We start from the raw sequence: 15,647 nt of genomic DNA, 5'->3' as shown, positions 1-15,647 counted from the left end.
GTCTTTCCCCTACCCTTATCACGGTTTAGCCCTCAGCCTCTTCCAAAGGACTGCTCACACAGTAGGAACAATAAATATTTGTTTAATAAGTTACTAACCATAACAATAACAATAAACCCTAAGCTAGCATCCACTATTTCTCAGGCACTTTTATAATTAGTTTGCATATACTAATTCATTTAACCCTCAACACAAACTTATGAGGTACAAACTATCATTTTCCCTATTTTACAGGTGAGGAAACTAAGGCACAGAGAAGTTAAGGGGCTTGCCCAAGGACACAGAGAAGTTAGTGGCAGAGACAGATTCACATTCCAACAGTCTGGTTCCAGAGTCTGACCCTTAACCACTAAACTCTATCGCCTCTCTTGCCTAAGTGACAATTGAGTGGTTCAGGGAAAGGGGAGAGCTGGTCGAAGAGCAGCTAAAAAACGTTTCATGTGGGAGGAAAAATTGACATGGATCCCAGGGTGTTGGGTGAGAAAAAGGTTAATGAGAAGATCACTCCTGGAATAGAGAACAGAAATAATCGAAATAAAGTATATTTGAGGAACAAGACAAGTCTGAGCTGATGGTAATGGAAGGTGTATTTCAGCAAAGCTGGAACATTAGGGAGAAATATGCATCTTGAGCCCCCACTTCTCAAAATTAGCAAAGTGCCATAAGAGCAGAAGTTGACCGAAAAATATCTGAGCCCTGTGAACTCCTAATTCCAAGTTATGCATATGATACCATGTCCCATATAAGGTAAAAGACACACAGTCCCACTAAGGTGTGGGTCCCATACCAGACTCACTCATCAGCGAACAGGTTTGCTCCCTCCTACCTCACACAATTGTATCAATTAAAGGAAGATTAAGTGCATAACAAAGGGTCTAGCGAAGAGTAATCTCAATCAAGGCATGCATGAATTCAACAAATACTTGCATAGTACTTCTGTGTTCAAGGGTCTGCTCCAAGTGCTTGACAAATGTTGACTAATAAGTCACTTCACATGTATGTCATAAACCTGCAGGAGTGCTATGAATGGATGAAACTGTTCACAGTAAGCCCTCGAGTGGTAACTCTTATTCGAGTGATGAGAAATAAGGCTAAAAAGAAGAATGAGTTTTTGAGTACACATTTCCCCATATATGTAACTTGTGGTAGTCTCTGGGAAATTCTGAGCAGAACCTTAATGAAGGGAAGTCATTATTTTAGGAAAACTAATAAACCATAAAAAAGAGACATGAGCAATGAAGATAGAGTTAAGAAATAAATAAAAAAGAAAATGTGTACTAAAAAAATAAATTATTGGGGACTGATTACATCTGAGGTACAACTAGAGGTGGTTTCAAATATCATCTAATGAACTAAGATTTGGAAAATAAAAGTCTCAAACTCTACTCATGAAAGAAACACTGAAAAGCTTTCTAGCAGTGGTAAATCTCATAATGGAACATAAAAGAAAAAAGGCAATGAAACATGCAGTTTTGTTACTAAAAAAAATAGTTCATACACATAAAAAAGTCCTTGGAGTGGGAACAAAACAGGGATAACACATAATAAGAAAACAGCAATTTTTAGTATCTTCTTTATACTGTTTTGCATTTTCTGAGCTTTCTTCAATATGTAGTATTTTTACAAGAGGAAAATATTGTCAGCTCTCTATGTCTAAGATTTTAGACCTGGAAAGAACCCACCTAGTCCAAACCCCTCTTATTATGGTTAAGGAAATAGAAAGTCAGAGAAGCCAAGTGACTGTTCAAAGGTCACATGGCAAATAATTCTTGTGATTCCAAGTTTAGGACTCTTTACATGACCCCTTTCTCTCAAGACCTTTGTCTGAATCACCCCAGAAAAATCAATGTTCTCTTTTTCTTTGAAAGTTCCCAAGAAGTGAGAAATGTAAAGCACTTTTATATGTCAACATACTCTATATATACTTCCTTTGAACTGATCAGTAAGATATTTCAATAGCGTACAAATATAGAGATGTTTTGTACTTATTTCCCTGGTTAATTCAAAAATAGAAAAGACTGACACAGTATTCATAATGCCCCTGAACCACACCCTGCCCACGTGAATATACTTTATTCACCTGTTTCCTCCTCTCCAGAAGACTCTAATCTAAATGATGCTGGGTGGCACCTAGGAAACCAGTGTGATTGGCGAAGTAAGTGTTATGGAACATATTCTGCACAGAGGACATTTAACCTGATTCAACACCACCAGAAAAGCCCTAGTATAAGATCCTTTGTTTTGGTTTTTGGTCAAGTACATTGTTGATCATGGAGAAAGTACTGTGGTGGAAACTTTGAATTGAAGAGTTCTACTGATGGTGAGATGTAAAGTGACATCTACTTGGTATTCTGAAAGATGGATAGTTGAATTGGAAAAAACATCTCAGTGTTTTCAGATCACAGCAAAGGCAGAAGATTGGCACAACCAAGAGCAATAACGAGAAATTAAAGGACAAGCCAGGGCAGAGTAAGGAAGAGGCAATTAAAGTATAAGAAAACAAATGAGAGAATAGGTAGGCTCCTGAGAGATGGAAACTGCACACGTGATGGGAGTAAGAGATTGTGTATCCAGTGTCCTGTACACGTGACAAGAACAATGGTGCTAGATTTCCAGTCAAGATGGCAGAGTAGATAAATGCTAGGCTCACCTCTTGTCATGACCACATCAAAATTACAACTAATCTATAGAACACATCGTTGAGAATCACCTGAGGTCTAACTGAACAGAATTCCTATAACTAAGGACAGACAGAAGCCACATGAGGCTGGCAGGAGGGGCGGAGACCTGAAACACCCTGGTCCCACACCCGCGTGTGGTGGTTAAAAATCAGAAGGGATATCTCAGCTGCAGAGCTTCCCCCAAGAGAAGCATGGCGTCCCAGCCCCACAACAGGCTCCCCAGTCCAAGGTTCAAGTGTTAGGAAGAGAAGTCCCCATAACTCCTGGCTGTGAAAATCAGGAGAAATTGTTGTTGAATGAGCAAGAGGTTGGCTGCAGTCTCAGGCACTCCTCTTAAAGAGCTCACACATAGACTTACCCACTGATAGACTCACTTGCTCTGAGCTCCAGTGCTGGGGCAGCAGCTTGCAAGGTGCCAGGGACATAAGGGGAGGAATTAAGTAATCTGGATTCAGGGTAAGGGCTGGAAGGGCAGCTTTCTCCCAGATGGAAGTGCTGATAGAATCTACTGTTCCTTTGTTGAGCCCTCTCCCCTCTGGGCACGTAGACACAGGCGGCCACCATGTCTGAGTCTCCATCAACCTGGCAAACACCATTCACCCTGCCCTGGTGATTCCCTAAGACCCCACCCCACTGAACTTGCAGGCCCAATCAAGCCACTTCCAGCGGCTTTTCCATACAAATGGCCTGTCTTGGCTCATGCTGCAGATTTTCCTAAAACCTCTCAGAGGTTCACAAACCCCAAATAAGCAGCATCTGGCCTCAGTGTGCCTTGTATCTCTTGCTGATCAGACCCAAGCTTGGCACCTGTGGCAGTTGGCTTCAATTCATAGCTTGGCCTCTTGAGGTATTTCCAAGCCCAGGGCAGATGGTGGCAATCTGCAGATTGATTGGTGGCTCATGACAGGGGGCCCCAGGCTGGGCACAGGCTGCAGCTGAACTTGGCCTGTGGCAGGCCCTGGGGCTGGCACACCAAGTAGGCCGAGCCAGAGCATCACCGGAGGCTGCATCCCAGGACAATATATCCAAAGGATAGACAGGACAGGCACCAGAGCCCTGCTAAAGTGAATCCTGCTCCATATGGTCAGTTCCTGCACTACAGTTCCTCTACTGTCATCACAGCCAGTCCTCACAACCAATCAGCCTGAGGGCCAATCCCTCCCATTGATGTCCAAACAGCAATCAAGGCTAAACTACAATAGAAGGGCACACAGAACCCACACAAGGAACACACCTGGAACACCCAGCTCAGGTGACGAGGGAGACTGCCACTGCGGCCCACAGGACATCTACTACATAAAGCCACTCTACTAAGACCAGGAGACATAGCAGCCCTATCTAATACATAGAAACAAACACAAGGGGGCAGACAAAATGGCAAGACAAAGAAACACATCCCAAACGAAAGAACAGAACAAAGCTCCAGAAAAAGAACTAAACAAAATGAAGACAAGCAATCTACCAGATGCAAAGTTCAAAACACTGGTTATAAGGATGCTTAATGAATTTAGGGGAAGAGTGGATGGACTCATTGAGAACTTTAACAAAGCAATAGAAAACATAAAAATGAAGACAGAAAACATGATAAACAACCAGTCAGAAATAAAGAATACAATAAGGGAAATGAAAAATACATTACAGAGAATCAACAGTAGATTAGATGAAGCAGAGGATCAAATCAGCGATTTAGAAGATAACGTAGTAGAAAACACCCAATCAGAACAGCCACAAGAAAATAAAAAAATGAGGACAGCTTAAGGGGCCTCTGGGACAATATCAAGCATACCAATATTTGCATCAGAGTAGTACTAGTAGGAGAAAAGAGAAAACAAGGAATTGAAAACCTATTTGAGATGAATGGACAGAGGAGACCCAGATGGAGAATTAGATAAATGCTGTGATTGCCTCATCCCGAGAACACAACAAAATTACAACTAAATTATAGAACAATCAACCTGGAGAACCACCTGAAGTCTAGCTGAACAGAACTTTTATAACTAAGGATATAAAGAAGCCATGTCGAGCCTGGTAGGAGTAGAGATGCGAAATTGGCTGGTCCCACACCCACATGCGGTGGTTGAAAATCGAGACAGATATCTCAGCCACAAAGCTTCCCCTCAGAGGAGCAAGGGACCAGATTCCCTAGCCTGGAGTACTGGTGCCAGAAAGAAGAGACACCACAACTTCCGGCTGTGAAAAACAGTAGGGATTCCAACAGTGGGGATTCCAACCATCTGGGTGGGACAGAAAGCTGCAGGAAACCCAGACATCCTCTTAAAAGGCCTGCACAGGCACTCACCCTGAGCGCTGATGAAGGGATGGTGACTTGTGGGCATCAGAGACATATGGGGAGAGATTGAGTGGTGTAATTTTGGGGCAAGGACTGGAGGGATAGTCCCCATTTTCCCTGTATGGGAAATCTTCCTGTGCAGCCAGCAGGTGGGTGCCATCTTTCCTGTTTTTGAGCCCACACTCACAGACCAAATCTGAATCTGATTGGCCTGGTAAGCTCCACTGCTTCACTGAAACTCTGCCTCACCCAACTTGCATACCACAGGAAGCTTTATTGGCGGCTGAACCTTACAGGAACTAGCAGATGGCAACAGGCCTTGGAATATTCTGGCTTTTTGTGGAGCTTCCCCAGATCCGGTACTGGTAGCAGCGTGGCCTCTCCCATGTACCTCTAGATACAGCACAGGCAGTGACCAACTGTGGATCACTTTGTAGCTCCTACCAGGTACTTCCCAGCCAGTCACAGGCAGCAGCTGCCTGGGCCTGCACTGGAGCCCCTCCCAAGAGGCCCCAGAACGAACATTCTTGGAGGTTGGCTTCAGATCACAGCAGAACATTGCCCAATCAGCCCCACAAGTGACACACAAAGAGTGGTCTCAACAGGCACCAGAGCCCACTGGGGTGAATCTCACTCCATGTGATAAGACCCCCACACAGCAGCCATATAAGCTGTGGACGTGGCCAAACCCCACAGCCAGTCAGCCCGAGGGTCAATACCACCACTGACATGCCAACAGCACTCAAGGCTCAACTATAACAGAAGGGCACAAATAACCCATACAAGGGACACTCCTGGAGTACCTGGCTCAGGAGACCAGGGAGACTGTGCCACTGGGCCCCACAGGACCGCTATTACATTAGGCTACCTGGAAAGACTGGGAGATGTCGCTGCCTTACTTAATATATAGAAACAAACACAGAGAGGCAGCCAAAATGAGGAAACAAAAAAAATACATCCCAAATTAAAAAACAGGAGAAAACTCCAGAAAAAAGAACTAAACAAAATGGAAGCAAGCAACCTACCAGGTATAGAATTCAAAACAATGGTTATGAGGGTGCTCAAGGAACTTAGTGGGAACTTCAACAAAAAGAAAGGAAGCATAAAAAAGGATATAGAAATGATTTAAAAAAAAAAATCAAAAGTGAAGAATATAGTAACTGAAATGAAGAATGCACTAGAAGGAATCTCCAGTAGATTAGATGAAGTAGAGGATCAAATCAGGATTTGGAAGACAAGGTAGCAGAAAACACACAATTGGAACAGCAAAAAGAAAAAAAATCCAAAAAAATGAGGATAGTTTAAGAGATCCCTGGGATGATATCAAGAGTAACAACACTCGCATCATAGGGGTACCAGAAGGAGAAGAGGGAGAGCAAGGGATTGAGAACCTATTTGAAGAAATAATGAATGAAAAATCTCCTAATCTGGTGAAGGAAATAGACGTACAAATCCGGGGAGTGCAGAGAGTCCCAAACAAGATGAATCCAAGCAGGCCCACACCAAGACATATAATTAAAATGGCAAAGGTTAAAGACAAAGAGAGAATCCTAAAAGCAGCAAGAGAAAAGCACTTAGTTACCTACAAGGGAGCTCCCATAAGACTGTCATCTGATTTCTCAACAGAAACTTTGCAGGCCAGAAAGGATTGGCAGGAAATATTCAAAGTGATGAAAACAAAGGACCTACAACCAAAGGTACTTTATCCAGCAAGACTATCATTTAAAATCAAAGGACAGATAAAGAGCTTCCCAGAAAAGAAAAAGCTAAAGGAGTTCATCACCACCCAACCAGTATTACAAGCAATGTTAGAGGGACTTCTTTAAGACCAAAAAAAAAAAAAGAAAGAAAGAAAGAAAATAAAAAATATGAATAATAAAATGGCAATAACTATGTATCTAACAAAAATTGCTTTTAATGTAAGTGGATTAAATGCTGCAATCAAAAACATAGGGTGGCTGAATGGATAAGAAAATAAAATTCTTACATACATTGCCTACAAGAAACTCACTTCAGACTGCAAGATACACACAGAAGGAAAGTAAAGGGATGGAAAAAGTTATTTCATGAAAACGGAAAATAAATAAATAAATAAATAAATAAATAAATAAATAAATAAATAAATAAAGCTGGGGTAGCAATACTTACGTGTATACCAGATAATAGACTTTAAAACAAAGGCTGTAACAAAGGACAGAGAAGAACCCAGTAATCTTACTTCCTGGGGACATATGCTATAACAAGAGACAGAGAAGGACCCAGTAATCCTGCTTCCAGGGACATGTGCATCCATATGTTCATTGCAGCACTGTTTACAATGGCCAAGATGTAGAAGCAGCCTGGGTGTCCACTGACAGAAGAATGGATAAAGAGGAGGTCGTGGTACATATATATAATGGAATATTGCTCGGCCAGGGAAGGAATGGGTTCTTTCCATCTGTGGTGGCATGGATGGACCTGGAGGGTATTGTTCTGAGTGGAATATGTCAGACAGTGAAAGACAAATGCAATGTGATTTTGCTTGCATGTGGAATCTAAAGAACAAAATAAACAAACAAAACTGAAACAGACTCACAGATATAGAGAACAACTGTGATGGTTGCCAGATGAGAGGGAGGTTGGAGTCATGGGTGCAAAAGGGGGAGGGATTAAGAAATACAAAGTGGTTATTACAAAGTAGTCATGGGATGTAGGGTATAGCATAAAAATTATAGTCAATAATATTTTAATACCTACATATGGTGTCAAATGGGTTTATTGGGGTAATAGATGGGAGGACATTGGGGGCAGGGTGAAAAAGGTGAAAGGATTAAGAAGCACAAATTGCTAGTTACAAAATCATCAGGGGACTGTAAAGCATAGGTAGGAACTATAGTCAATATTATAGTAATAACTATGCATAGTGCCAGGTGGCTACTAGACTAGTCGGGGGGGCACTTCTTAAATTATATAAATGTCTAAGCATACGCTGTACACATGAAATGAATGTAAAATAATATCGAATGTCAACTGTAGCTGAAAAATTAAAAAGAGGGAAAGGGATAAAGAAGAGGTGCTCCATATGTACAATAGAACATTACTCAGTCTTAAAAAACAATGAAATCTTGCATCTGCAACAACATGGATGGACCTAGAGGGTATTGTACTGAGTGAAGGAAGTCAGAGAAGGACAAATGCCATATTATTTCACTTATATGTAGACTCTAAAGAGAAAAATAAACAAACAAAACAGAAGCAAACTCATAGATACAGAAAACATTTTGATGGTTGCCAGATGGAAGGGGGTTGGGTGTTGAGGGAAAAAGGAAGAGGGATTAAGAAGTACAAATTGGTAGTTACAAAATAGTCATGAGGATGTAAAGAACAGCATAGGGAATGTAGCCAATAATACTGTAATAAATATGCATGGTGACAGACACGTACTAGATTTATCAGGGTGATCACTTCGTGTGGCTACTATCATTAATTCCCCCCTGAGGTCAAAGGAAGGAAAAGGTCGAAATGCAATCAGCAGTATGTGTGAAGTCAATGGCAGAACAAGGGTTGATTAGAATTCCCAGCTAAAGAAATTACCATTGCTGTGACTTCTCCACTGCATAACCCTATGGAGTGCTGCTCCTCAAACTTTCATGTACAAACTAATCCCTGGGGATCTATGGAAATGAAGATTCTGGTTTGGTTAGGTCTGGGATGAGGCCCACCAGTCTGCATTTCTTATAAGTTCCAAGTAGTTAATACTGACATGCTGGTCTGCAGACCACAATTTGGGTACAAGGATGTCAAGTGTCTTCTGAGTAAGGAAAAATAAAAAATTCAATTACATTGAAGCTTAGCAATAACAAGAAAAACAACCACTTAGAGCACACTATGAGCTACTTTGTACACGTTATCTCATGTATTCTCCTAACAACACCGTTTTATAATCTCTCTTTTATGGTTGTGGAAGCTGATATTCAGGAAACTTAAAGTTATTTGCCTACATTCCAACAGATAATAACAGTACGGATTTAAACCCAATTCTGATTTCAAAAGGATTCGTCAATAAACTACAATGATGAGAATAAGAGAATTGTTAGTTTTGTGATTTTGCAAAGTCCTCCAAATTTCTCTGAGCCATGATTTTGTTCATCTCTAGCACAGGGACAATGGCAGAGCTGTGGTTTGAACCAAAGGAACGAGATGTAGAATTATTTTGAAACATATAAAGGACCTTAAATAAAAATACAACTGTTGTAATTAGCTGCTTCTTTTTATGTCTTAATCTCTGGTGCCCCCTTCCTATTTCTTATATAGTATTGAATGTACAACTTTTCTTAAAGCAGATATTCTCCAAACTTTTGGTCTCAAAATTCTTTTATACTCTGAAAAATTACTGAGGACCGTAAGAAGTCTTTTTCAGATCATTGTGGACATTCTTCTTTAAAAGGACACCAGCATTCTACAAGTATAATTTCCTAAAGGCAAAATGCAACATGAAACTGGACACAATATTAATGAACTTTTCATACTGTTACATTAAAATCCATGAGTTTATCTTGCACTTTCAATGGTACTTGCATCCATGCATAATTTTGTAAGTCACCCATTGGGCCTCTGGAAAATGTTGGTTCACTGAGTTATGTAGTTTTTCCAAATGTTGACACGAGTTATTAGGCCATATAAAAATTATATCTCTATCTCCATCAATTTCATCAGAAAAGTCTTTAAGGATTGGGAAACTGTCAAGTTTACAATGGCAGATAAAAGTTTTCCAAAATTCTAATATTTGCTTGAAAGCTCAGGTTTTATCATAGACAACAGTCACCTAAATTTGTTCTCCTTGAAGTGACATGTTAAGATCATTCATTTTTGAAAAACTACATGCCAAATACCCAAGTTTGTAACCACTGTTGGTCAGTTTTTCTTTCAACTAAAAATGGTGTTCCATGAAAAAAAAAGCAGTCAGTTAAGCTTACAAATCAACTGCACAATTGCTTTTCATCCAGAAAACAATGGTACCGCAGCATGCAGTAAATATACTATATAATACTTCCAATTTTGTCATACAGAATAGTAACGACAGGCAATTTAGAGTTGAAATTTAATAAAATCTGCTTCATCAAGGTTATTTTTATTGCTTCATCTAGTACATTCTTTTAAGCAAAACTTAATTTTTTTTTTTAAATTGTAAGTGCATGACTATTTGTACAATTGGGGCTTCAACATATGAATTGGGGTGGGGAGTGGGGACACAAACATTCAGTCCATAACAATTGCAAATATTCACATCACAATTTCTGGGATTGGAGCCCAAGAGTCTGTTTTTAATAGTTCCCGAATGGTTCCTATGCACACTAATGTTTAATAATACAGACTGTACCCCTGGGAACCAGATGTTGCCTTACCTGTAAAGTAGGATTGTCACCATACTACCCAATTTAAAGCTGTTGAGGATCAATTAAGAATCTATGGGAAAATGCTTTCTGAAACTCTGAAGTGCTATGTGAATGATTATAATCATCTAAACTTTTAATACCTACATCTCCACCAAATCGTACTCTAAAAACTAAAAGTGAATGAGCAGAAAATAATGAGAAATATTATAAATGCTGTCTTAATTCTTAGAAGTGAATCTCAAATAACTAAAATACTCAGGAAATAGAGTGTTCTAGTTAATATTTAGCTGAACATTCTGGTTATTTATTTATTTTTGGAAAGCCCTCTTAAATGTATTATACTTTCTTTCCCTGGTAAATACATAACTCAGCTCTTACTTGATGCCAAAGGATTTTTATCTTGGGTCAGCATTCTGATTATCAGTTCTTGCTGCACAGAACTTAGGTTCAGTAGAGTAATCTCTATTCTACTAAAAGTATTTTTCTTTATTTTTGTTGTTTGGAGGATATTTCATGGTTGATAGAGGCATGTTTGTTTGAACCAAAGGCAGAGATCTCTAATTACAAGTTGTATTCCAAAAGCTTATTTGTTCCTAAGTTGTTTGAAACTTGAAATGCCCTTCCTCCCGTAAAAAAAAATAATAATAATAATTTATGAATCTCTGGCTTGTCCAAGCTCATAATATAGATAAGATACAAGTGCTATGTCTTAAAAGTCACACAAATATTTTGCAATGGAATTCATCAAAAACAAAATTGACTATAAAGCTGTTTTCTTTGACTTTAGTATTGATATCTGAGGAAAAAAGTATTAACTAGAGGAAAATGAAAATAAAAATTTCTGCAAATATTCTAAAAGGATTAATGGGCCCCAATTCTTTATTACAGCCGAGAATGTATAAGGTCTCCCAACATGGCCATTAGGGATTCTTTTCAGAGTCATGATTAGGACATGATGGGACAAGAGGAGATGACAAAACTGAGTGTCCAGAGTTAACTGAAAAAGTGTGATAGGAGGAAAAAAAGAAAGATGTTGAAAAGATGGCTGAGTGTCCATGAGAAAGAAAATGCATAGAGTAGAAACAGCTCAGATATTAATCCTGAGAGAGAAACAAATATCAGAATATGACACAGAGCAGAAGAAAGGAAGCAACAGAAAGTAATGCTGGAGAAAATAGTTCCTTACAAGATCCACAAAGACTGAACTTGGGGTGTGACAGCAAAGTCATGAAAACAAAAGAGGCCTTGGTATAAGTGAGGAGACTCTCGTTTGTACCTGCAGGGTGGCCTTACTTGTACATGCCAGATGGCCACACTGGGCTTGTTTGTACCTGAGCGAATGCCCAGTGGCTAGATCCTAATTCTGAATTCAAGTTATCATGGAGGCCCTGTTTGGGCTCTTAAGTAGGTTGGCCTCAGCTGGGAATTTCTGGTTCCAGTTCATTTACTGTCTCTTCCATCTCCCTTTTATAGCAATAGTTATATTATATTATTATATTTTTACATATTACAGCAATAATTATCAGTACACACTAATAAAATGTTTGATACCAGTTTGATATTGTCCCTGGATTTATACCCAAGTGTCATCTCTCTTAGTGAATCTATATTTGGACTCCCAACCTTCATATACCCATATACCCAGGTATATGGGTATGTGGTTGTGTATTTAGTCTTCCCATCTTGCCCTTTGCCAAGTCAGTGTATCACCAGGTCTAGGTAAAAACACAGTGCATTCATTCAGTGAACCAAAACCTGACACTAAGCGTAAGGCCCTGTGTTAGGCCCAGTAGTAAATACAACATTCTTGCTGGGTTCCTAGAAATTTCTGGCGCATTTCACTAGAACATGTGGAACAAATACCATAAAGGGGCAAACAGGAGACTTCTTTGGCCTCCGATATGTTCTGGTCATTTTGAAATAAATGCTAAAGTACGGCTGGACAGATGTTACATTTTACAAATCAAAGAGCAATGTCAATTCTAGGTCAGATTAAGAGCAGAGAACTATCTTGAATATTCTCCATCTGTATTCTAGAGATAAGATAATATGCTACAAGAGGAAGGAAAGAGAATCTACGTAACAGAACGAATAACCTTCACAACCAAATTTATGATAAACAAGGCCAACTTCTGCCACTTACAAAGAACACTTTCAGTGAAAGGTAAAAGTAGTCTTTACTTACCACCACCCACACACAAGGCCCTTTACACACACATAACACAGGTAGGTATATGTATTCATGAGTACAGCAGAATTTCACAAACACAAAATAATGCCATAGAACAGCTCACTGGAGAATGGAGAAATTTACTGCCATGTGGGTGAAAGTTACCTGCCCCCTCAAAATTATGCCAGGGAGCAAAAAAGACATTTCAAATAAATCTTCAAGTCCAACCTCAGTGGATGTGAACATTTCGGTTCAAAACTTAATTTGGAACCAAGGAAAGGATCCAGTACTTAACATATCTCCTGAAGTATATAGAGAATACAACATTTATTTGCCCTCTTGAAGTTTCCTGCAGTCTGGCTCCGTGCCTAAGAATGAGCATTTCCAGGGCCTAGAGCCAAAGCTCCCAGAGCAGACCCTGCTGGTCTCCTGGGATCAAAAACCACGCTGGAGAGAAGCAAGAGTAGGGCAGGATCTTCCCCTCTGCATCCATTCTCACATGCCAAATCATTTAGCTTATCTGAAGGATTTTCAGAAAAATGCAACGGTCAAGTTTCCACAGATTATCTCTCTACAAGGCAACTCTTGTGTTTATCCTACTAGATGAAAATGTGCCTGAGGACCTCCTTAGTGGCTGGCCTCTTATAACCTCAATCCCAGATGCAATTAGTCAATCCGTTTCTTCAGCTTTATGAAAAGTGTGCTCATGTTTAACCTGAAAAAGGAATCCCATAATTGCAGCTCCTTTCTAGAAGACATGTCCCAGGGCTCTTTGATGACAATTGTCAAGTTCCTTTTGGAGACTTTCCCTTTGGAAGTGCATGGGTAAAAGAAGAATGGATAAATTATGAGTTTCAAAAACACAGCAATGAGTTTTGGTGGATTTTAACGTCCTACAGCAGTTCATCAAAAGACAAGAGGTTAAGAGTTCTTTCCAATTAAATTTGTGTCACAACACAAGACTCCACCTAATGAGATAAAAAATATTTAGGATTGTGCTATTTGTGGAAATTAAATCCTAGGACAATTCCATGTCAAACACCCAGCGTTGCATCATTGGAGCATAACAGAATACTGCTTGACCAGCTGATCGCAGGGGTCAAAGACCAGAATGCATGTTCCAAAGGCAGACCTCTACTGATACCAATTGTAAATCTCTAAGTAAATGAGTAGGAAAGATTTAAAACCTAAATTTAGCAACATTTCTAAGTATGAACATTTAGATATGATTTTACATTGGAGTTACATACAGATTCAATGTATAGTTACTGAATTCTCATAGTGTGCTAAACACCTGAAAGTACTGATACTAAAAATTGAAGTGATTGTGATAAAAAAGCTAAGGGCTCCCATTAACAAAAACTAAAAAGGTAACTCAATAGACTTAAAACTAAGTTCTCATCAATATCATGTGTTCTAGACATAAACAGTGATATATGATGCAAAATATATTTTGAGATAAAATCATACTTTAGAACACTTCACTCATTGAATCTCAGGCTTGTTTTTAAGTACTAAGTAGGACACCATCTCTTTAGTCTAGGAATGTTGATTCCTCAAAGTACTGTAATATTTTCATGATACCCAAACTACAGTGAAAATGGAAATGCTTATAAAAGGAAAAAAGATTTCAAAAATCAGAAAAGATATTGTCTACACATCATTGTTCAAATCATAACATGTAAGTGACGATATATTTTAGGGTACTCTATATGTGGAAATCTGTTCTTTCCATATAATACAATAAAAATGATTTGTTCTCCTTGTAGGTGTTCAATTTACTTCCCCAAATACATTGTTCCATGTGATTCTCACAATAATCTTATGCGATGTGCAGTGGAGTTGATGTCCTCATTTTAACAAAGAACAAATCGCGGTTTGGGGAGAGGTTACGGAAGGCCTCAGCCATTAATAACAACGAAGCCAAGAACCCAACGTTCTCTCAGTCCAGCACTTCTCACCACAGATCTAGACTGAAAAACAACCCCCACATTTCACAAAAGTTGACTGTGGCTCCTGCAACTGTCATAACAGAATAGCTGAGGAATAATAAGGACTTTTGTTAGCAACAAAAACCGAGTAGCCAATAGTTTAAAGAGTGGACAAAGAATCATAATCGTTTCTTTACACTCACATAATATGAATATTGATGGAATTTCTAAACAGCTGCAAGGAAATTCCTAAACAGAGCCAAAGGAAAAAATATTTTCCCAAGTTCTTGAAAAACACTGAACTCTGTTCCATCTTTTCAAGTGGAATCAGTTAACGCCAGGTGAGTCATCAATATCGCACCCAGAGCCACCCAAACGCCAACCACAGGGGATAAAACATTGTTGGTTGTTCCTAAGACCAACAACTTTCGCGCTGGTAATTTTCCCCCTCTGAAAACCTTGCACTCCCTGGGGGTTAGAGGTGGTGTTTATAAAGACCAATTTTTAACAGCTTGCTTTCATGAACAGGCCCTTTCTTATGCATCAGTTAATACAAGTGAGAGTGAACTATTTCCCTGGGGTGAAGAGGAGGCACAGGAGTGATGAGCACGTTGTGCAGCCAGCAGAGCTGAGCGCGAGGGCGAACAGGAGCGGCACACAAGCTGCCTCTCTCCTGGTCGCGGGTGCTGATCGCGCTCGGAGCGCAGGAACTGGTGCCGCCCTCCCCGCCCCGGGCGCCGCGCGGGGCCGCGGACCTACCAGCGAGAGCACTTTATAAGTGTTGGGGTCTTTGGCCGGGCGGGCGCGCGCCGTCTTTCCCAGCGGCTCCTCCCCCAGGTCCATGGGGGCCAGCAAGGACGCCGCCGTCTGCGAGTCCCCGGGTGCCTCGGCGGCGTGGCCGCGGCCTGGGTCGCGGCCGTTCCCCGCCGGGCCCTCCCGGCGATCGTGCCCGCCCTCGCCGCGGCTCCCGCCCCCTGCGCATCCGTCGCGCTCCATCGTGTCCGGGGCGCTCCCGCCCCGCCGCCCCGCCGCACCTTTAATAGGCTCCGCACCGGCCCCGCCCCGCCGCCGCGCCCGCCCCTCGTCGCCAGACCCTTGGCTAGTCGCCCGCCGCCCAGAGCTAGAAGTGAGGGGGAAAGCAACTCAACGCCCCGGATTATTTGGCTTCCTGTCTGATTTCGGGCACTTTGTGTGTCGGTT

General features: G+C 40.7%; 1 protein-coding gene across 1 annotated transcript in view; it reads right to left on the bottom strand.

The window, feature by feature from the left end:
• Positions 1-15,445, bottom strand: part of ENPP1 (ectonucleotide pyrophosphatase/phosphodiesterase 1) — a 59,879-nt gene extending 44,434 nt beyond the window's left edge. The window contains exon 1 of the mRNA XM_033098873.1: positions 15,207-15,445. Coding sequence (XP_032954764.1) covers positions 15,207-15,443 — 237 coding nt within the window. The 5' untranslated portion in view covers positions 15,444-15,445. The remainder of the gene's footprint in view (positions 1-15,206) is intronic.
• Positions 15,446-15,647: the final 202 nt, after the last annotated feature.

The sequence above is a fragment of the Rhinolophus ferrumequinum genome, chromosome 3 (assembly GCF_004115265.2).
Source record: "Rhinolophus ferrumequinum isolate MPI-CBG mRhiFer1 chromosome 3, mRhiFer1_v1.p, whole genome shotgun sequence".
Taxonomy (NCBI): Eukaryota; Metazoa; Chordata; class Mammalia; order Chiroptera; family Rhinolophidae; genus Rhinolophus; species Rhinolophus ferrumequinum.
This window is presented reverse-complemented; position numbering and strand designations above follow the sequence as displayed.